Here is a 23,863-nt window from a genome sequence, read left to right as displayed (position 1 = left end):
CAGCCACTGTGTCAATCCATCTCATTGAGGGTCTTCCTTTTTTTCCATGACTCTGTATTTTTCTGTATTTTACCAAGCATGATGTCCTTCTTTGGGGACTGCTCCCTCCTGATAACATGTCTAAAGTTGTGAGACGTAGTCTCGCCATCCTCGCATCCAAGGAGTACTCTGACTCTCTGGCTGTACTTCTTCCAAGACAGATTTGCTCCTTCTTCTGGCAGTCCATGGTATATTCAATATTCTTCACCAATTCCATAACTCAAAGGCATAAATTCTTCTTTGGTCTTCAGTATTCATTGTCCAGCTTTCGCATACATATGAGGTAATTGAAAACACCATGGCTTGGGCCGGGTGCACCTTCTATATGCACACATGTAGTAAAGTGCGTAATGTGTAGTAATCTTTTTTTTTATTGTGCTTCAAGGGAGAGTTTACAGATCAAGTTAGTTTCTCATGCAAAAATTTTTGCACACATTTTTATGTGACCCTAGTTGTTCTGTAATGTGACAGCACACTCCTGCTTTCTACCCCAGATTGCCCGTGTCCATTCAACCAGCTTCTGTCCCTTTCTGCCTTCTCATTTTGCCTCTGGACAGGAGCTGCCCATTTAGTCTCATATATCTATGTGAACTAAGAAGCACATTCTTCACGAGTATCATTTTATATCTTATAGTCCAGTCTAATCTTTGTCTGAAAAGTTGGCTTCCGGAATGGTCTTAGTCCTGGGTTAACAGAGTCCGGAGCCATGTCTTCCGGGGTTCCTCCAGTCTCAGTCAGGCCAATAAGTCTGGCCTTTTTTACTAGAATTTCCTCCTGCTCTGTCAGGGACTGTCTGTTTGTGTTCACTGTCAGGGTGGTCTTTGGTGGTAGCCAGGCACCATCTAGTTTTTCTGGTCTCAGGCTGATGGAGTCTCTGGTTTATGTGGCCGTTTCTGTCTCTTGGGCTAATATTTTCCTGTGTCTTTGGTGTTCTTCATTCTCCTTTGCTCCAGGTGAGTTGGGACCAATTGATGCATCTTAAATGGTTTTTTGCAAGCTTTTAAGACCCCAGATGCCACTCACCAAAGTGGGATGCAGAACATTTTATCAATAAACTTTGTCATGCCACTTGACCTAAATGTCCCCTAAAACCACTGTCCCCAGGCCCCCACCCCTGCTACTCTGTCCTTGGAAGTGTTTGGTTGTATTCAGGAAACTTCTTAGCTTTTGTTTAGACCAGGTGTGCTGACTTAGCCTGTATTGTGTGTGGTCCTTCCCTTCACCTAAGATAATTGTCTACTATCTAGTTAGTGAATACCCCCTCTCTCCCTCCCCACCCTTGTAACCATCAAAGAATGTTTTCTTCTGTGTTTAAACCATTTCTTGAGTTCTTATAACAGTGGTCTCATACAATGATTGTCCTTTTGTGACTAATTTCACTAAGCGTAATGCCTTCCGGATTCATCCATGTTATGAGATGTCTCGTGGATTCATCATTGTTCTTTATCATCGCGTGGTATTCCATTGTGGGAATGTACCTTAATTTGTTTACGCACTCATTCATTGATGGGCACCTAGGTTATTTCCATCTTTTTGCTACTGTGAACAGTGCTGCAGTGAACACGGGTGTGCATATACCTATTCATGTGACAGCTCTTATTTCTCTAGGATATATTCCAAGGAGTGGGATTGCTGGATCATGTTGTTGTTGTTCGGTGCTGTCCAGTTGGTTCCGGCTCGTAGCGACCCGATGCATAACAGAAACACTGCCTGCTCCTGCACCATCCTCACAATTGCTGTTATGCTTGAGCTCATTGTTGCAGCCACTGTGTAAGTCCACCCCGTTGAGGACCTTCCTCTTTTCTGCTGACCCTGTACTTTGCCAAGCATGATGTCCTTCTCCAGGGACTGATGCCTCCTGACGACATGTCCAAAGTATGTAGGATGCAGTCTCGTCATCCTTGCTTCTAAGGAGCATTCTGGTTGTACTTCTTCCAAGACAGATTTGTTCGTTCTTTTGGCAGTCCATGGGATATTCAATATTCTTCGCCAACACCACAATCAAAGGCATCAGTTCTTTTTTGGTCTTCCTTATTCATTGTCCAGCTTTCGCATGCATATGATGTGATTGAAAATACCATGGCTTGAGTCAGGTGTACTTTAGTCTTCAAGGTGACATCTTTACTTTTCAACACCTTGAAGAGGTCCTTTGCAGCAGATTTGCCCAATACAATGCGTCTTTTGATTTCTTGACTGCTGCTTCCGTGGCTGTTGATTGTGGATCCAAGTAAAATGAAATCCCTGACAACTTCAATCTTTTCTCCGTTTATCATGATGTTGCTCATTGGTCCAGTTGTGAGGATTTTTGTTTCTTTATGTTGAGGTGCAGTTTATACTGAAGGCTGTGGTCTTTGATTTTCATAAGTAAGTGCTTCAAGTCCTCTTCACTTTCAGCAAGCAAGGCTGTGTCATCTGCACAACGCAGGTTGTTAATGAGTCTTCCTCCAATCCTGATGCCCCGTTCTTCTTCGTATAGTCCAGCTTCTCGGATTATTTGCTCAGCATGCAGAATGAATAGGTATGGTGAAAAGATACAACTCTGACCCATACCTTTCCTGATTTTAAACCATTCAGTATCCTGTTGTTCTGTCTGAACAACTGCCTCTTGATCTATGTTAAGGTTCCTCATGAGCACAATTAAGTGTTCTGGAATTCCCATTCTTTGAAATGTTATCCATAGTTTGTTATGATCCACACAGTCGAATGCCTTTATATAGTCAATAAAACACAGGTAAACATCCTTCTGGTATTCTCTCCTTTCAGCCGGGATCCATCTGACATCAGCAATGATATCCCTGGTTCCACATCCTCTTCTGAAACTGGCCTGAATTTCTGGCAGTTCTCTGTCAATATAATGCTGCAGCCGTTTTTGAATGATCTTCAGCAAAATTTTGCTTGTGTGTGATATTAATGATATTGTTCAATAATTTCTGCATTCAGTTGGATCGCCTTTTTTGGGAATAGTCATAAATGTGGATCCCTTCATTCAGTTGGCCAGGAAGCTATCTTCCCTATTTCTTGGCATAGACGAGTGAGCACCTCCAGCTCTGCATCTGTTTGTTGAAACATCTCAGTTGATATTCCATCAATTCCTGGAGCCTTGTTTTTCGCCAATGCCTTCAGTGCAGTTTGGACCTCTTCCTTCAGTATCATCGGTTCCTGATCATATGCCACCTATTGAAATGGTTGAACATCGACTAATTCTTTTTGGTATAATGACTCTGTGTATTCCCTACATCTTCTTTTCATGCTTCCTGCCTTGTTTAATATTTTCCCCATGGAATCCTTCACTATCGCAACTCAAGGCTTGAATTTTTTTCTTCAGTTCTTTTAGCTTGAGAAACACCCAGTGTGTTCTTCCATTTTGGTTTTCTATCTCCAGCTCTTTGCACATGTCATTATAACACTTTACTTTGTCTTCTCGAGACATCCTTTGAAATCTTCTGTTCAGTTCTTGTAGTTCATCATTTCTTCCTTTTGCTTTAGCTGCTGGACGTTTGTGAGCAAGTTTCAGAGTCTCCTCTGACATCCATCTTGGTCTTTTCTTTCTTTCCTGTCTTTTCAACAACCTCTTGCTTTCTTCATGTATGATGTCCTTGATGTCATTCCACAGCTCATCTTGTCTTGGGTTACTAGTGTTCAACGCATCAAACCTATTCTTAAGATGGCCTCTAAATTCAGGTGGGATATATTCAAGGTTGTATTTTGGCTCTCGTGGACTTGCTCTGATTTTCTTCAGTTTCAGCTTGAACTTTCCTATGAGCAATTGATGGTCTGTTCCACAGTCAGCCCCGGCCTTGTTCTGACTGATGATATTGAGTTTTTCCATCGTCTCTTTCCACAGATGTAGTCGATTTGATTCCTGTGTGTTCTATCTGGCAAGGTCCATGTGTATAGTCACCATTTATGTTGGTGAAAGAAGGTATTTGTAATGAAGAAGTCGTTGGTCTTGCAAAATTCTATCATGGGCTCTCTGGCATTGTTTCTATCACCAGGGCCCTATTTTCCAACTACCAATCCTTCTTGTTTCCAACTTTAGCATTCTAATCACCAGTAATTATCAATGCATCCTGATTGCATGTTCAATCAATTTCAGACTGCAGCAGCTGATAAAAATCTTCAATTTCTTCATCTTTGGTCTTAGTGGTTGGTGTGTAAATTTGAATAATAGTCGTGTTAACTGGTTTTCCTTGTACGCGTGTGGATATTATCCTACCACTGACAGCGCTGGACTTCAGGATAGATCTTGAAATGTTCTTTTCGATGATGAATGCAACACCATTCCTCTTCAAGTTGTCATTCCTATCATAGTAGACTATATGATTGTCCAATTCAAAATGGCCAATACCAGTCCATTTCAGCTTACTAATGCCTAGAATATCAATGTTTATGCATTCTGTTTCATTTCTATTTCCAATTTTCCTAGATTCATACTTCATACATTCCAGGATCTGATTATTAGTGGATGTTTGCAGCTGTTTCTTCTCATTTTGAGTCATGCCACATCAGCAAATGAAGGTCCCGAAAGCTTTACTCCATCCACATCATTAAGGTCGACTCTACTTTGAAGAGGCAGCTCTTCCCCAGGCATCTTTGGAGTGCCTTCCAACCTGGGGGGCATATCTTCTAACACTATATCAGACAATGTTCCACTGCCATTCATAAGGTTTTCACTGGCTGGATCATATGGTACTACTGTTTCTAGCTTTTTAAGGACATGCCAAATCAATTTCCAAGGTGGTTGTACCATTTTACATTCCCACCAGCAGTGTATAAGTGTTTCAGTCTCTCCACAACCTCTCCAACATTTATTATTTTGATGTGTACTGATATTCAGTGTACAACACAATGAATTTGTACATCTGGATAGACACTCATATAGCGTCCTCTGAGATCAAGTTAGGGAAATTTTCAGGTGCACATGATTCCCTCATGCCCTTTTCCCAGTTGATATTCATCCTCGGAGTAACCATTGTTCTGACTGTATTGCCAGCGATAATATTTGCCCAATCTTTGACTTCATATAGTCAGAATAATATATGAAGTATACTGTGTCTGACTTTATGTAGTCAACATAATGTCTGTGAGATTTTATCTATGTTGTTGCACATAGCAGTAATTTTTTGTTTTTTTGTCATTGTGTTTTATTCCAATGTGTGAATATACCACAGCTTTTTTTATTTTATCCTGTTGTTAACGTTTGTATTATAAGCCAGCATATGGTCTAGCTTACTGCATACTTAATGAGCACTTGGAAATAATGTGTCTTATGCTGTTGTTGAGTGTTCAATAAATGTCAATTAGATCAAGATGGTTGATAGTGTTTCCCATAGTTATCTAGTGATGCTGTAACAGAAACATCACAGGTGGGTAGCTTTAACAAACAGAAATTTATTGTCTCACAGTTTGTGAGGCTAGAAATCTGAATTCAGGGAGCTGCCTCTAGGGAAGGCTTTCTCTCTGTGCTGGATGGGCCTGGAGGAAGGTCCTTGTCTCTTCTGATTTTCTGCTCCTGGGCAATCATGTGGCTTGGCATGTGTCTTTCTCCATCTCTGCTTTCCTCACCTGCTTATTTAATCTCTTTTATATCTGAAAAGAGATTGATTTAAGACATGCCCTACGCTAATCCTGCCTCATTAACATAACAGAGACGACTCATTCCCAAATGGGATTGTAACGTGAGGCGTGTTGTTGCTGGGTGCTGTGGAGTCAGTTATGACTCATTTCGACCCCGTGTACAGCAGAACGAAACACTGCCCGGTCCTGCATCAGCCTCACAGTCATTGCTGTGTTTGAGCCCACTGTTGCAGCCACTGTGACCATCCATCTTGTTGAAGGTCTCCCACTCTTTCCCTGACCCTCTACTTTACCGAGCATGAGGTCCTTCTCCAGGGACTGATGCCTCCTGATAACCTGACCAAAGTACATGAGACGAAGTGTCTCCCCATCCTCACTTCTAAGGGGCATTCTGGCTGTACTTCATCCAAGACAGATTTGTTCATTCTTCTGGCAGTCCATGGTATATTCAGTATTCTTCACCAACCCCATAATTCAAGTGCATCAATTCTTACTAGGTTTTCCTTATTCATCGGCCAGCTTTCGAAAGCATATGAAAATACCATGGCTTGGGTCAGGCGCACCTTAGTCCTCAAAGTGACATCTTTGCTTTTTAACACTTTAAAGAGGTCTTTTGCAGCAGATTTGCCCAATGCAATATGTCATTTGATTTCTTGACTGCTGTTTCCATGGGCATCGATTGTGGGTCCAAGTAAAATGAAATCCTTGACAACTTCGATATTTTCTCCATTTATCATGATGTTGCTTGTTGGTCCGGTTGTGAGGATGTTTGTCTTCTTTACGTTGAGGTGTAATCTATACGGAAGACTGCAGAAAGAAACAAGTAACTGACAGAAGTGCTTTACAAGTATCACTAAGTGCTGGAGATCAACGTCACCTAACCACATACTGCGCCATCACTGACACACTGGAATCTTGCATGAAAAGGGCAAAAGTGTGTGAAGTTCTTCCAAATGGATTTTCCTTCTTAAACAATGTGGATTTACATGAGGAAGAATATATGCAAGCATCCAAGAAATTAGTGCAGGCTTATCCCAATGACTGAAATAAAAACCTTTAGGGAAAAAAAAGTGACATTTTCATCCTCACAGGAGATCAATGTTTACAGATTCAGGAGAGACAAATTCCATTCATGTAGGCATGTGTGATTCCATAATAGAAGATAAAATATAACGTGTATTTCCCAATGTTGAAATTAACCCATTCCGGTTGAGCCGATTCCGACTCACAGTGATCCTATAGGACAGAGTAGAACTGCCCCATAGGGTTTCTAAGGTGCACCTGGTAGATATGAACTGCTGACCTTTTGATTAGCTGTTGAACTGTTAACCACTGCGCCACCAGAGTTTCCTCATATATACACATGGTTAAGTGCTACGGCTGCGAAGGCCAGCAGTTCGAATCCACCAGGCACTCCTTGGAAACTCTATGGGGCAGCTCTACTCTGTCCTATAGGGTCGCTATGAGTCGGAATAGACTCGATGGCAATGGGTTACGGGTACATATATAACTCACATATCCTGTTTGAATGTGTGAGTAAACAGAGGAGGGGGCACCACAGATTAACAGTGCTTGGGGTCCTAGTGGCACAGCGGTTAAGAGCTCGGCTGCTAACCAAAAAGATCGGCAGCTGGAATCCACCAGCTGTTCCTTGGAAACTCTGTGGGGCAGTTCTACTCTATCCTATAGGGTTGATATGAGTTGGAATCAACTGGACCACAACGGGTTTAGTTTGGTTTGGTTTTATTGCCTTCACATGCCTTAATCCAGCCCTACTGGAAAGCAGTATGTTGAATGAGAGAAGCCAGACACAAAAGGACAGATATTGTGTGATTCCATTTATATGAAATGTCCAGAAAAGGCAAATCCCTAGAGATAGGAAGTGGATTAGTAGCTGCCTAGGAACTAAGTAGGGAGCCCTGGTGGTGCAGTTGTTAAGCACTCAGCCATTAACTGAAAGGTTGGTGGGTCAAACCCACCCAGTGGCTCTTAGGGAGAAAAATGTGCTGATCTTCTTCTATAAATATTACAGCCTAGAATTCTGTGGAGGAGTTCTACTCTGTCACATGGGGTTGCTATGAGTCGGAATTGACTTTTAGGCACCCAACAACAGGGACTAGGGGAAGAGGGAATGGGGAGTGACTGCTAATAGGCACCAGATTTCTTTTTGGGATGACGGAATGTTCTAGAACTAGATATTGGTGATGGTTGCACAACTCTGGGAATACACCAAAAACCACTGAATTGTACACTTTGAGCGGATGGTATGGTATGTGGTTTATACCTCAATAAAGATGTTTAATAAAAACGCAGCACTGTGGAGGCCAGGGATGGTGCGTGGTGACCTGCAGTCTGGCCCCAGTCCCGGGGAGGAACTGACGGTGCCAGGTGGTTACCAAGGGAATCCAGGGGCCTGCTGTCCCTGCTCAGCAGTACTGAACCCCAGTACCCAGCACATTTCCAGGCCCAGATTCGGTTATAGAAGGAAGGAAGTTGTGAGTGAAGGGAAAGAGCAAAGCCAGTGTGGGTCTCCTAAAAGAGCAGCTGTGATATAAAGACCCAGGGCTGGGCGCTGAGGACCGCACCTTTGAGAAATGTCTACAACAGTAAACAAGACATTTCAGAAAGCACTCGCTTCTTGCTCCCATGAAATTCCAGGAGAACGAACTCTGCAGGGTGAGAAAACATGTGCTCAAAAGAAGCGCTGGTGAGGACGTGAAGTCAGCAGGGACCCCCAGCTTCACCCAGGGACCCAAAGGCCTGTACCAGCTCCGGCAAGCCCTGGGCGCAGTTCTCAGCCGGGCGATACTGCCTGCTAGTGGACATTTGGCGGTGTCTATGGCCCCAAATCAAAGCAAACCAGTTGCCATAAGCTGAAATCGACTTGAAGACAGCTAGAGTGAGTGTGTGTGTGTGTGTGTGTGTGTGTGTGTTTTAACTGAAGAAAACAAACAAACCCGTTGCTGTCGAGTTGATTCCTACTCATAGCCACCCAGTAGGACAGAGTAGAACTGTCCTGTAGGCTTAAGTGAATACAGCTAGTCACAAATTAGTATGTACAGAACTGTATTTGTCCAATAAGGTAGTCACTGAGTACTTGAAATGTGGCAGTTCCAGAGGACGGGATTCTAACTTTGTAAGGCGCACCTTAGGCCCAGTGGTTAAGAGCTCGGCTGTTAACCAAAAGGTCGGCAGTTGGAATCCACCAGCTGCCCCTCAGAAACCCTGTGGGGCAAAATGCTACTCTGTCCTGTAGAGTTGCTATGAGTCAGAATCAACCTGACAGCAACGGGTTTTAGTCATCGAAGTGACTACGTCATGGTCTTTTCACCTGCTTCCTCTGTGTGCAAAAGGTGGACAATAAAAAAGGAAGATGGAAGAAGCATGGCTGTTTTGGCATTGGTGAAGAATGCTGGATATACCGCAGACTGCCAGAAGAATGAATAAATCAGTCTTAGAAGAAACACAACTAGAATGCCCCTTAGAAGTGAGGATGGCGAGGCTTCAGCTCGCTTACCTTGGACAAGTCATCGGAAAAGACCAGTCGCTAGAAAAGGACATCATGTTTGGTAAGGTAAAGGGCCAACGAAAAGGACAGACCCTCAATGGGGTGGATTAACACAACAGCCACAACAACGGGCTCAAACTTACAACGATCACGAAGATGGCGCATGACCAGGCAACGTTTCATTCTGTGAGGTCATCGTGATGACGTGAGGTCATCATGATGACGTGAGGTCATCGTGATGACGTGAGGTCATCGTGATGACGTGAGGTCATCGTGAGCTGGAGCCAACTCGATGGCATTTAACAACCACCACCGTAACTTTATAAAGTACATGAAAACTGGAGCTGGGATAGGCAAACTTCTAGAAAATCCAGGGACAGACACATGTGTAAATAACTAGCATTTCTGATCTACACATCAGGGTTGGATGGTGCCGGGTTAGATTAGTTTTAAATACATATTTCTTCAGACATAAAGAGAAATGAAGTTCTGATGCAGCTATGACATAGATGAACCTCAAAAACATCATGGTGAGCAAAATAAGTCAGACACAAAAGGACAAATATTGTATGATCCCACTTACATGACAAGTAGGAAAATATGGAGAGACAGAAAATGGATTAGTGTTTTTGAGGGGTGGTGTGGAGTTTGGAGTTGTTATTACTTAAGGGGCACTGAGTTTCTGTTTGGGGTGATGGAAAAAATTTGGAACTAGGTAGAGGTGATGGTTGTACAGCATTGTTAATTTAATTAACGCCAGAGAATTGTACACTTCAAAATGGTTGAGATGACCAATTGCACGTTGTATATATTTTACCACAATAAAAAAATTTTTTTAATTAAAAAAAAAAAAACTTCATTAGAGACAGCTCTCACCATACACACAATTTAATCCTCTAGTTTATCTGGAATTTAGTGTATATATATATATATGAAAACTATAGAGAGTCAGAAGTAAATAAAGGTGAGTATTATTTATGGGTTTTATTATTTATGGTAACACCTTTCCCGATCCAAGTTGATAAGCTTGTCATATGAGTCGGAATCAACTTAACAGCATTGGGAGGTTTTTGTGACAAGGGAAGAAACCATCAAGGAAAAAACTGATTAGAACGCAAAACAAAAATTTAAAAGTTCACTTAGCATGTCAAAATGACCACAAACAAAATTAAACGACCAAACAACAAACCAGGAAAAATCAGTCCTACAATTGCGGTATCAGCAGGGCCAGTTCCTCTCGGAGACGCCAGGGAGGATTGTCTCCTGGCCTTTTCCAGCTTCTAGAGACACCGAGTTCCTTGGCCCCGTGGCCCCTTCCTGCATCTTCAGAACCAGCAGTCTCTCTCTCTCTCTCCTTCCGTCCTCACATCTCCTCTGGCTCCGTAATGGAGACAGAATACGTAATAATAAAGGTCGAGAAACACTGTCGTTAACTTCTCTGACCCTCCTGCCTCCCTCTTCTGAGGACACTATGATCACATGGGCTGCCCGGGCGATCCAGGATCATCTCCCGTCTCAAGACCCTTCACTTCGTCCATCTGCAGGGTCCCTTTTACAGAGTTGAGGCACCATGCCCACAGGTCTGGGGACCAGAGCAGGAACTTTTTTGGGGGGCCAATATTCAGGAACCACAAAGGGATGGTTTTTAAACCCTGTGCTGTTGCTGTGTGCCATCGACTTGATTCCAGCCCATAGTGACCCCATGTGATAGAATAGAATTGCCCACAGGGTTTTCAATGGCTGTTCAGAAGTAGGTCACCACCTACTTTCTTCCGAGATGCCTCTGGTTAGACTCCAACTGTCAGCCTTTTGGTGAGCGGCCTAGCATGTTAACCGTTTGCACCACCCAGGAACTCCAATCCCATTGCCACTGAGTTGATCCTGACTCATGCCCACCCTATAGGGCATGGTAGAACTGCCCCACAGAGTTTTCTAGCTGTAATCTTTATGGGAGCAGATCACTAGGTCTTTCTACCATGGAGCCGATGGGTGAGTTTGAATGGCCAACCTTTTGCTTTGCAGCTGAGCACTTAACCACTACACCACTAGGTCTCCCATAAACAAAAACTCATTGCCATTGAGTCGATTCCAACTCATAGCAACGCTATAGGACAAAGTAGAACTGCCCCACAGGATTTCTAAGAAGCAGCTGGTGGGTTCTAACTGCAGATCTTTTGGTTAGCAGCCGAGCTCTTAACCACTGCATCATCAGGGCTCCAGGGCTCCCATAAAGGCTCCAGAAATTCCAAAGCTGGTCCTGGAGAGGGCCGAGGTGTGTTTGCATAATGAAATGGTGAGCTTCAGGAGAAAGGAAGCTTCTTCAGAAAGCTTTCCCAAAGAACACGCACTCTGAAATACCAAAACTACATCCCTTCCCACAGACACACGGTGCCCTCTAGGGGCGAGAAGTCACAACACAGCCCTGTTTTCCACACCGTGGATCTTGCAGCTGACCTGGTGTCACCTCAGCGTCCACCCTTGCTGTGACGAACAGTGGCCTGTCCATGGCAACCCTCTTCCTGATCTGCCCCAAGTCCAGAATGTGGAGTGCAGCCCATGTTGCAAAAGACCAAACCCCTTAGTCAAAGCCACGGTTTCCTGTAGCACATGGCACCCTGAGATTCCACTGTGGAAAGGGAGGGACCCCTGAGATGAAGTCATCTGATCCCCCTATTTTTCCACATGTAAAAACAAACAGACTAAAAAAAGTTTCAGGGTCTACACATACTGAGTAGGAGCCCTGGTGGTGCAATGGTTAAGCGCTGGACTGGTAACCCAAATGTTGGCGGTTTGAACTCACCCGGTGGCTCTGAGGGAGAAAATACCTGGTGATCTGCTACCCATAAAGATCACAATCTAGGAAAAGCTATGGGGCAGTTCTGCTCTGTCACATGGAGTTACAATGAGTCAGAACCAGCTGGATGCCACCCAACAAGGATACCTGATGGGTCCAAGGTCATGGAGATTGCTGTTGGTCACGGGGTCGAGAACTGAGCCCCATTCTGTATTTTCTTTCCAAGACTGTCCTTCTGCACTTGATTAAATGTTTTCTGTTCTTTTGCAAGGCAAACGAGGCAATGAGGTAAAATCCTATTTGATAAGTGCCGAAAGTAATGCCAAAAGGAACTCACTCGTGGACAAAACAAACACTAAAGAGATTCAGGAGCCCTGGTGGCACAGTGGTTAAGAGCTCGGCTGCTAACCAAAAGGTCAGCAGTTCGAATCCACCAGCTGCTCCTTGGACACCCTATGGGGCAGTTCTACTCTGTCCTATAGGGTGGCTATGAGTCGGAATCAACTCGGCAAGGGGCTTGGTTTTAGTTAAGTGCTTCAGGCACATTCCTTTTCTGTGTTTCTCGTCCTTTTCTTTCATCATCGCTCCTGGAAATAAAGCGCCTGTTGTAGCCAGTTCTGTTCTAGTTGCTCCACCCCCCCCCATTGTTGCTGTCGCTGTTAGCTGCCATCAAGTTGGCCCTGACTCTTGGCAACACCACGCACGACAGAACAAAACACTGCCCGGTCCTGTGCCATCCCCACAATCAGTTGCGGATTGGGCCGTTGTGATCCACAGGGTTTTCATTGCCTGATTTTCAGAAGTCGATTGCTAGGCCTTTCTTCCTAGTCTGTTTTAGTCCAGAAGCTCCACTGGAAGCTGTTCAGCATCAGAGCGAGAGGCAGCCTTCGCTGACAGACCAGGGGTAGCTTCTCGTGAGGTGCACTGGCCAGGAATGGAACCCGGGTTTCCGCCATGGAAGGCAAGAATTCTACCATTGAACCACCACCCCTCATGAGAAATTTCAATACCACTGATACACTGGGTGTCTGTTTATGTACTGGGGTCCTTTGGAGGGCCACAAACCACTACAATATCTAAGATTTTCTCAGTCCCCAAGAACTGATGGTCACAGCCTTGGGGACGGTGCCTGACAGGACCACGGGAAGGCAAGGGTTCCCATGCCAGGCCCCCCACCTTGGAACTCATAACAGACAACCAGCAGCCAAATACAAATAGGACACAATTTATTCTGATGTTTGTATCCACCCAGGAGAGCACAGGGGGGCTGGGTGGCCTTCCAAGTGGGAGAATAAGGCAGTGGCAGTCCTGGACAGCGACCCTCCCCGCTGACACCTCCTCCATGCTGTCCGTGCTGGCTCAGGCTGACCTCCCTGATCTACACCGAAAGCTGGGCCGCTCGAAACATCCGGTGTCCGGTTGTTGGTGAGTGCCATCAGGTCGATTCTGCCTCACAGCGACCCTGTGTGACAGAGAACTGCTCCATAGGGTTTTCTAGGCCGTGATCTTTATTGGAGCAGATCCCCAGGTCCTTTCCCCCGAGGAGTTGCTGGGTGGGTTCGAGCCACCAACCTTTCAGTTAGCAGCCAAGTGCTTAACCAACTGTGCCACCAGGGCTCCTTCCTAGTGAAGGCAAAGTGGTTATGGCTGTTTGGTCATTGTTTTACACGGAAGAAAAAATCCAATAACACAGTGTCTGATCTTACAAACTCCTCAAGGGCCTGGCAAGTGGCTGCAAGAGCTGAATTCCCGGCGCCGGGGCTCAGGCTGTGGAGCCGGGTTCACTGCTCTTGCTGGGCTTCTTGGTGCAAGCCAGGAGAGAGGTAGACAGCGCCCTGCCCCTTGGTGAACTCCCAGAACACCCAGGAAGGATCAGAGCTCCGTTGGTCTGGGAACATGTGGAGGTTCAGGTGGGAGGGATGGCCACAGTGAGAGCGGCCCTGACCACTAACGGCAGTGCCAGTGAGGGCGGACACGGGGGCTCATCTGGACCCAGTGCAGGCAACGGTGGACACGGGGGCTCAGCTGGACCCAGTGGGGGCAAGGGGGGACGCAGGGGCTCAGCTGGACCCCGTGTGGGCGAGGGCGGACACAGGGGCTCAGCTGGACCCAGTGCAGGAGAAGGGTGGATACGGGGGCCTTAGCTGGAGCCAGTGCAGGCGAGGGAGGACGCGGGGGCTCAACTGGACCCAGTGCGGGAAAGGGGCGGATGCAGAGGCTGGACCCAGAACGTGGTTTTCTTTGGTCATTCCAGTGTGACCTGACCCAAGGATCCTGGCCACACCTTCCAATGCTCTACAGAGCAACGGTACTTTGGGGGCTTGGTCCAACAGCCTCTGAGGGTCATGCAAACAAAAGGTTTCCATAGAAAGTTCTAGAAAGGCCACGTCCAGGCAACACTCCAGGACTGCAAACCAGAGTTAGAGGCCCATGAGGGAAGATTCAACCAGGCGTCCTTCATGAAGGACAGGGACATTGCTCTATGACATAATTATTGTTGTTGTTAGTTGTTGTTGAGTCGACTCTGACTCGCGGAGACCCCACGTGTGTCTGAGTAGAACCTTACTCCATAGGGCTTTCATGGCTGTGACCTTCTGGAAGCAGATCTCCGGGCATTTCTTGTAAGGCGCCCCTGGGTGAGTTTGTACTGCTAACCTTCTGGCTGGAAGTCGAGCGCTTACTTCTGACACCCAGGGACTCCTTCTAGGCCATCATTATTTATAGGTTAAAAAAACTTTTCTCTTTTTCTCAAACATTTTGAGGTGGTTGTAAATGAGACTGTAAACCTTCTAGGACACATGAAGGACCATCAGCAAACACCTGGCACCAGGCCTCTTGACCTGGGATGCAGGAGTTGGCTCTGTGGGCCCGTGAAACCCGAGTGGTCTGCACATTTTGGGGGTCTGAAGGAACAGCAGTGGATTCAGGAAAACACCACAGGGTGAAATGAAGCCGGGTCCTAGTCATACCTCTCATGGCTCAGAGGAGCCCCCTGCTCCTCCCCTCCCAGGCCAGGGGTTTCTGGGGAGGAAGGCACCAGCCGCAGAGCCAGGCTGCACCAAGCCACCCTCCCCTTGCTTCAGCGTAGGTCTAGGTGGGATGGGGAGGGTTTGGGGCAGAACTTTCCAGAGGGTGAGACCGTATGCCAGGAGCAACACTGGTGAAGCTCTCCAGCCTCCTGGCAAATGCAAGTGGTTTAAAAGCAAAGTGGGTTTTTCCGTTTGCTGACAGACGACACACGGCGTTAAGAGTTCAAGTTTCACCTCCCCGTGAGACCATTGAGGAGACCGAGGCTCAGAAAGGCTGGGACCCACAGCGGCCATGTGAGAATGGGAAAGAGACGGAAATGCAATGGCCCAGTCAGGGATGTCTGGGCTACGATGGAGGCCGAGTTTGCTGAGGTGCTCGGGTTAGACAAACAGGACATGGACTTCTAAAACTGTCATCGTCCTAGTGTCTGCGGGTCCACTTCCGTGGTGGCGACCAGGCCTGGGGGCGGCAGGGGCACTCAGTGGCACATTCGTGCGGTCATTTCCTTCTGTTGGGAATAAGAGGTCAGAAGAAGGTGAGATGCCAGCAGATGGTCACACAGCAGGTGACATAAACAGCACGCCATAGACCAGGGGTCAGCAAACTTCTTCTGTAAAAGGCCAAAGGGTAAATATTTGAGGCCCTGCAGGCCAGAAGGCCTCTATCACCAAGACTCAACTCCGCTATGGTAGCTTAAAGCAGCCAGAGAAAAATACGTCAGTGAGTGGGCGTGACCATGTGCCAATAAAACTTTATCAACAAAAAGCAGGTGTCTGGCCCTCAGGCTGTAGTTTGCTGACCCCTGCCTTATATGGCTGATCAGACACTGGAACAAAACTTCTGGAACACAGCCTGGAAATAAAGATGAAGACCCTTAGTTCTACCTTGAGACCCAGTAACCCCAGCCTTGAGAATCTACCCTGGAGAGATCATTGGCAAATGTAAAAAAGCTAGATACTTGAAGGCATTCACTGCCACATTACAGGACAGCAAAATCAGGAAAACCTCATCACTCCAGAACAAGAGGCTGGTCGAGGAAGCGACAGTCTGGCAGCTGAGTAAGTCAGGATACAGTCTGCTTGAACCCAGCTCTCAAAGCCTTCTAGGAACACGAGGGGACGATAGGAACTTCCTACTTATTCTCCAACTTCCTCCAGAAAGAGCTGTAAGCATTGATACGGGAGAAGAGTTATGGCACTAACAGCAGTGGTTTAAAAACCAGACCGTAATTTGAACTCTGGGAAGATGTTTACTTACAGGCAAAGCCCCCAAGGGAATACGCAACCTGGAAAAGGTTATAGGAAGATGTGTTTAACAAATTTTAAAAGCTGTAAAAACAACAACAGACTTTCTTGCAAAGATCAGAGGCAACAGAAAGAGTCAGGTGGGGGGAAAGAAGCCAGAATTGGATTCCAGGTGCTAACAGGGGACACCCTTCAAAGAGGAACCTAAAAAAGGGTTATGATTTTAATCTTCCCTGAGAAGCAAACCCAGATCATGCCCGGTTCCTGGATTATCCAGAATCTTCGAGATGGAGGTGCCCAAAGAGGGGGACAGAGATGCTTCCACGCCCCCTGTTACGGACTGAATTGTGTTCCCCCAAAATATGTGTTATAATCCTAACCCCTATACCTGTGGATGTGATCCTATTTGGGAATAGGGTTTTCTCTGTTAAGAAGGCCATATCAGCATAGGGTATGTCTCAAACCTCATCACTTCTGAGCTACAGGGAGCAGCAGAGACACAGAGACAAGGAAGCACAAACGGGGAAGACATGCCACGTGAAGATCGCTGGAGCTACAGGGGCTGAAGGAGACAAGGACCTTCCCCCAGAGCCAACAGAGGGCGAGCCAGTGCCCTGAATTTGGACTTCTGTTCTTCAAAGACAGCCCTGGTGGTGCAGTGGCTAAGCACTTGGCTGCTGACCTTTAAAAAGGTCAGTGGTTCAATCCCATCAGCCATTCTGTGGGAGAAAGATGTGGCAGTCTACTTCCACAAAGATTACAGCCTTGGAAATCCTGTGGGGCGGTTCTACTCTGTCCTACAGGGTGGCTATAAGTCGGAATCGACTCGATGGCAATGGGTTCGGTTTGGTTTTTGGCTTCTTCAAAGCCCCGACTTGTGGTATTTCTGTTACAGAAGCACTAGGAGGCTAGACACCCCCTTCGTAACTGACCTGGGGGTCGCCATCCCCAAGGGGGGCTCTGAGCATAACCCTTGTCTACTTGACAGCTGGTAGTTCGGACCCCACCTGCCTGCCCATGGAGAACCTGTCCTCATCACCAGTCTGGGGGATGGGACTCCTGGTGACGTTTCTGACACTCGTGTGCAGTGGCGGTGGCAGGGGTCACTGGGGAAGCTGCTGTCCTCTGCCCTCACAGGTCAATTTACAGACGAGCACTTTCTGGCCAGTGGATAGGGGCTCCTGTGCCCGTAGCAATTCAAAGCAGCAGAGAGTTCTGGAAGCAGGCTTTAGGCCACATGATGGGTGAGGGTCCGCTCTGTGAATGACCCAACTTCACGGCGGGGCTAACACAAACCCATCTGGCAAATCTACAGAGACAGAAAGCAGACTAGTGGTTGCGCAGGGATGGAGGGTGGCTGCTAATGGGTGCAGTGTTACTCCTGGGTTGATGAGAATGTCCTGAGATTGGCGGTGATGGCTGCATAGCTCTGTGAATATGCTCAGAACGGGGCTGTGCACTTTATTATGGTGAAATGGTGGGTCTCATGTGAGGTGACTGTTAGGGGTTGAACTATGTCCCCCCAAAATGTGTTGTAAATCCTAACCCAGGACCTGTGCAAGTAAAGCCGTTTGGGAACAGGGTTTTCCCTGCTATGTTACGGAGGCAGTATTAGTGGAGGGTGTGTGTTTAGCCGATCACTTTTGAGATATAAAAGCAGAGGAGGTACAGAAGAGTGAGCCCCGACAGGGGAGGACAGTTGCCATGTGGAGATGTCCAGAGAACCAGGGAACAGAAGCCTAAAAGAGACAAGGACCTCCCCCCAGAGCCAACAGAGAGAGCCTTCCCCTAGAGAAAAAGCCGCTGCTGTCGAGCTGATTCCAATTCATAGTGATCCTGTAGGAGAGAGCAGAGCTGCCCTATAGGGTTTCCAAGCAGCAGCTGGTGGATTTGAACTGCCAACCTTTTGATTAGCAGCCAAGCTCTTAACCACTGTGCCAGCCTTCCAGCCTCCTGAACTTAAAGCCACCAGCTGTGGTATTGGTGTCACAGCAGCACCAGGAGACTAAGACACTGAATTTCAGCTCTATTAAAAAAGAAAAGCCACCCCTCGCCCTGCTGTCCAGGAAGCGTGCGTAGGCAAAGCAGGCTAGGGACTGGCACTGATGGGGTTCTCATTTCTGGGGGCCATTCTTGATGTGGATGAGTGTCTGAGCGGGCCGTAGGGGTGGCACCCCTAAGATTTGGGGGTTTTGCTTTGTGGTGGGAGTGGGGTTCATCAAGGCAAGCTCCCAGCTGCAGGGCAACCCCCAGCCTCATTTTGGGGGTTGGTGGTCAGGTGCTGGGCTGTTCCCATCTGCACAGCCTCTCCCCACTGACACCCCATCCCAGCAAGGAGCAAACCACCCTCAGCTGAGGACATGGCATTTTCCCACGGAGAAATGATGTGACCAGTCTTAGCCACACTGTGGCCCACTGCCTCACAAATCGGGGGCCAACGTTTCCCCTGTGCTGCCACCTGCTGCCCGTGGGTGGGATTTTAAGACCCCCTCCTTAACCCAACCCAGGAGTACTGATGGATATGTGCCCTGGAGGATCTCCGGATAATCCCGGTGAATTAAAGACACTGGCTGGCTGCCGGCCCAGTGGCTCTCTCCACCCCAAGGCTGGGACAGCGGGAAGGGGGCAGGTCCGTAAACGATCAGGGCTGTGAGAGGGGGAGGGCCCTGGGCGGGGGTAGTAAGTATCATTAGGGATGCTGGGACATATTCTCGGCACGTCTTCTGTGGGGCATCTCAGATCCGCCCTTGTTCTTTCTGCTCAATTCCATCAGCAAAGCCTCCCTCTGGGGACCAGACCACCTGCCTCCTGCCCCCAAAGTGACAGGTCTATAGGGAGGGCCCGACACCTGAGGTACGGAGGCCCAGCCGGGGAGGACAAGACACCTGGGCACTGCAACATCCTTCTGCTGCCCCCACTGGGCCCCCAGGCGCGGACACTGGCTTGTTGGGAGGCCCCTGCCGCAGCCCCAGGGATGGACACTAGCTCACTGGGGGGCTCGGCTGCAGCCCCAGGGGGTGGACACTGGCGTGTTGGGGGGCCCTGGCTGCAGCACCCACGGTGGGGGCAGTGGCTAATTGGGGGATCCCCAACCACAGCCCCAGGGTGTGGACACTGGCTTGTTGGGGGAATCCCTGGCTATAGCCCCAGGGCATAGGCACTGGCTGGTTGGGGGATTCCCGACTACAGTCCCAGGACATGGACGCCGGCTCGTTGGGGGATCCCTGGCTGAAGACCCAGGATGTAGACACTGGCTCGTTGGGGGATCCCCTACTGCAGCCCCAGGTCGTGGACACTGGCCCTGCCCAGGCCTCTCAGGCTGTGCGCAGGGTCGCCATGACCCCAGGGATAGGGTGGCCATGCTCAGGCCCTCCGACCTGCCTGCACTGCCCTGCTCCCCATCCTCACCAGCGGCTCCAGCTCCTTGGTGTCAATGAGGCCGAACTCCCTGACAAAGTAGTAGAAGTGCTTGTAGCAGGTGTTGACGTGCGCTTCGGCGCCCATCTGGGCAATGCGGTCGAAGTGGTGGATGTAGACGTGCACGAACACACGGAACAGCCGTGACAGGATTTTCTTCACCACCTGCAGGAAGTTCTTGGGGAACGGTGTACCTGGCAGAGGGTGGGAGGGCGGTCAGTGCATGTGGCTGGAGTCCCCTCGGCGAGACCCTGTTCCACTGCTGACCCCTCGGCAGCCCCTGGACGAGGGCACGGATGGCACTGCACAGACGAAGGCTCAGAGAGGTTAAGGTGGGAGCCCGAGGTTACACAGCCTGTGTTGCACAGTCTCCAGGATGGTCCCCTGAAGCTGAGCACGGGCAAGGGGGGAGGCTCCTAGTCCATCCCCAGAAGGGATCCTTCCCCCTCCAGGACAAAGACAACAGCCCCCCCTCCCCAGCAGCGGCCCCTGTCCTGGGCCTCCAGCCTCCCCCTTTCTCATCGACCCCAGGAAATGCTGGCTGGAACACCGTGAACCTACCACCCTGCTGCTTGGGGACAGGGGTGAAGAGCTAAGGCCGGCAGGGGCAGTCCCTGCCCCCCATCAGTGGGGCCCGACCTCTGCCACTCCATCATGTGCAGGGGCACCTACATGCCCCTCCACACTAGCCAGTGCTGGTGCCCGAACCCAGAACGCCCACCCCCCTCGGCCCTCCTTCTGGTGAGCTGCTCACCTGCCACTCCCCCTTTGGCCACCTTTGCTCCTCTCTAGCCTTACCTGCTCCCTCCCTTCCCCAACAAAGACCTCATAGCCTCCTGGTCCCACAGCCTGCACCAACCCTAGGCACCAAGCACAGGGCTCTAAAGAGGGAGGAGAATTTCCATGCAGTGTGGCCAGGTACTGAGCGGGACACCTGGGACCAGGGAGGGACAGACCCTGTCTGTCAGGAGAGGCACCCCTGTGTAGCTGGGGAGGACACACAGAGACGGGTGGAGTTTGGGGAGTGCGAGGCCCCAGGCAGAGGCAGCCAGGGGGCTCAGGAAGTCACTTCTAGAGGATGGAAACCATCAGAACTAAACAGCACCGTGCTTTCCAGGCCCAGGGTTGGAGGAACAAGGGCCCCAGAGAAGGCCAGGCCCTAATCCCCGGGACCTGTGCATATGCCCCCTTCCATGGCTAAAGAAGGTCCCTGGGTAGTACAAACAGTTAGGCGTGTGGCTGCTAACATAAAGGTTGGTGGTTCAAACCCACTCAGCAGTGCCGTGGAAGAAAGGCCTGGCAACCTGCTTCCATAAAGATGACAGCCAAGAAAGCCCTATGAAGCAGTCCTACTCTGTAACACATAGGGTCATCATGCCATGCCTTGACAGCAACAACAACATGGCTGAAGGAACTCTACCAATGGATCAAGTGGAGGATCTTGGGATGGGAGATTGATCCTGGAATACTGGGTGGGTCCAAGGATTTGCACACACATACACAAACCCAAATCACTTGCCTTCAAGTGGACCCCACCCAACTCATAGTGACCCCATGTGTGTCAGTTTTCAACGGTTGATTTTTTTGAAAGTAGATCACCAGGTCTTTATTCCGAGGTACCTCTGAATGGACTAGAACCTCCAACCTTTGAGTCAGCACATTAATTGTTTGCACCACCCAGGTAGTCTTCATCATACATGAAGAAAACAAGAGGTCATTAAAAAGACAGGAGAGAAAGAAAAGACCAAAATGGATGTCAGAAGAGACTCTGAAACTTGCTCTTGAACGTCGAGCAGCTAAAGCAAAAGGAAGAAATGATGAAGTAAAAGAGCTGAACAGAGGGTTTCAAAGAGCGGCTCGAGAAGACAAAGTAAAGTATTATGATGACATGTGCAAAGGCCTGGAGTTAGAAACCCAAAAGGGAAGAACACGCTTGACATTTCTCAAGCTGAAAGAACTTAAGAAAAACTTCAAGCCTTGATTTCCAATACTGAAGGATTCTACAGGCAAAATGCTGAACAAGGCAGGAAACATCAAAAGAAGATGAAAGGAATATACAGAGTCATTGCACCAAAGAATTGGTCAACGTTCAACCATTTCAGGAGGTAGCATATGATCAAGAACCAATGGTACTGAACGAAGAAGTCCAAGCTGCACCAAAGGAAATGGCGAAAAACAAGGCTCCAGGAATTGAAGAAATACCAATTGAAATGTTTCAACAAACGGATGCAATGCTGGAGGTGCTCACTCATCTATGCCAAGATTTGGAAGACAACTACCTGGCCAACTGACTGGAAGAGATCCACATTTATGCCTATTTCAAAGAAAGGTAATCCAACCGACTGTGGAAATTATTGAACAATATCATTAATATCACACGCAAGTAAAATTTCACTGAAGATCATTCAAAAGCGATTGCAGCATTACAGCCGAGCACAACACACCTGTTCCAAACTGGGGCAACGCCTGGGAAGTATCCAGGTAAACAGGGCAATGTGAAAAAGGGAGCTCTCAGACTCCCGTGTGGCTGTGGGGCCTCTGTCTCTGAACTTCAGCACAGACGTGCTGGTCACTGGGCCGTTCTGTCTCTGTATCTGAGGACGAGAAACCACTGAGGCAGCTTTCCTACAGCCTTGAGAAGTCAGCTTTGAGCTCCTGGGAAGGTCCCCAGAAAACAGGGCTCCTGGGGACAAACCCTGTGGAAGGTTCACTCACCACCACTGAGGACTCTGGGTTTGCTCCTTCGTCCATTTGACGGGGGAGGGAGACTGAATAGAAGGTGCATTCTACAATCCAGGGAGGCCCTGGGTGGTGCAAACAGTGAACGTACTCAGCTGTAACTGAAAGGCTGGAGGTTCAAGTTCAGGCAGAGGTGCCTTGGAAAAAGGCCTGGCAATCTGCTTCTGAAATATCAGCCACTGAAAACAGCCCTACTCTGACACAGTTGGGGTCACTAGAGGTTGGAATCGACTTGAAGGCAACTGCTTTTTCCTACTCTCAAGAGACACTTTCAAAAGATCACCTACAGAACACCAAAGACACAAGGTAATTATGAGCTAAGAGACAGACAGGGGCACATAAATCAGAGGCTACATCAGCCTGAGACCAGAAGAACTAGATGGTGCCTGGCTACCACTGATGACTGCCCAGACAGGGAACACAACTGAGAATCCCTGATGGAGCAGGAGAAAAGTGGGATGCAGACCTCAAATTCTTGTAAAAAGACCCGACTTAACAGTCTGACTGAGACTAAAAGGACCCTGGAGGTCACGGTCCCCAGATCTTCTGTTATTCCAAGACTGGAACCATTCCCAAAGTCAACTCTTCAGATAGGGATTGGACTGGACTATAGGATAGAAAACGATACGGGTGAGGAGTGAGCTTTTTGGATCAAACAGACACATGAGACTAAGTGGGCAGCCCGTGTCAGCAGAGGAGATAAGGTAGAGGGGGACACAAGTTGGGTGAATGGACATGGGGAATATAGGGTGGAGAGAAGAAGTGTGCTGTCTCATTAGGGGGAGAGCAACTAGCAGTACATAGTAAGGTGTATATAAATTTTTGTATCAGAGACTGACTTTATTTGTAAACTTTCACTTAAAGTACACACACACACACAAAAGATCACCCACAAACCCAAAAGTTTTGGATTGAATTGTGCCTCCAAAAAGACATGTTGAAGTCCTAATCCCTGTACCTCTGTAACTGTGTTGGAAACAGGGTTTCTCTTTTGTGATTAGTTAACTTAAAAGCAGTCATACTGGACTAGGGTGGGTTCTAACCCCTCTGAGTGCTGACTTATGAAAGGGAAGGACAGACATGGAGACAGGGCCACACAGGGGACACCATGTGAGGATCCGTCCACAAGCCAAGGAACGCCAAGGATCGCCACAGCTCCAGAAGCTGGGAGACAGGCAAGGACATCTCCTCCCTGAGCGCCCCTAGAAAGAACTGGCTTGGCTGAGACCCAGATGTGGACTTCTGGCCTCCAGAACTGCAAGAAAGTTAATTCCTGTTCTTTTAAAGGCCCACTTTGTGGTATTTTGTTACGGCAGCCCCAGGGCACTGAGACACCACATTGTGGGATGTCTGAGGAGCAGATGCTGCCACTGAAAAACTTTTAAAGCCACATAATGTCTGACAGGCAACGTGCTAGGTGGGAAGGTCAGGTCAATGGGACCATCACCCCAATGACAAATGTCCTCTAATGCTGGTTACGGCATCACAGGGCCATGAGGCCACAGCAGGCATGGA

The 23,863-nt window shown here is 48.2% G+C and overlaps 1 protein-coding gene across 3 annotated transcripts in view; it reads right to left on the bottom strand.

Annotated features, from left to right (window-relative positions):
* Nucleotides 1-10,077: 10,077 nt before the first annotated feature.
* Nucleotides 10,078-23,863, bottom strand: part of MOB3A (MOB kinase activator 3A) — a 42,906-nt gene continuing 29,120 nt past the window's right edge. For all 3 annotated transcript variants that reach the window (XM_049876279.1, XM_049876277.1, XM_049876276.1), the window contains exons 3-4: nucleotides 19,601-19,803; nucleotides 10,078-15,456 (exon numbers count right to left, since the gene is read on the bottom strand). In XM_049876279.1, coding sequence (XP_049732236.1) covers nucleotides 15,427-15,456; nucleotides 19,601-19,803 — 233 coding nt within the window. In that variant the 3' untranslated portion in view covers nucleotides 10,078-15,426. The remainder of the gene's footprint in view (nucleotides 15,457-19,600; nucleotides 19,804-23,863) is intronic.

Source organism: Elephas maximus, chromosome 3, assembly GCF_024166365.1.
Source record: "Elephas maximus indicus isolate mEleMax1 chromosome 3, mEleMax1 primary haplotype, whole genome shotgun sequence".
Classification (NCBI taxonomy): Eukaryota; Metazoa; Chordata; class Mammalia; order Proboscidea; family Elephantidae; genus Elephas; species Elephas maximus.
The sequence above is the reverse complement of the archived record's forward strand: the minus strand, read 5'-3'. Positions and strand labels throughout refer to the sequence as shown.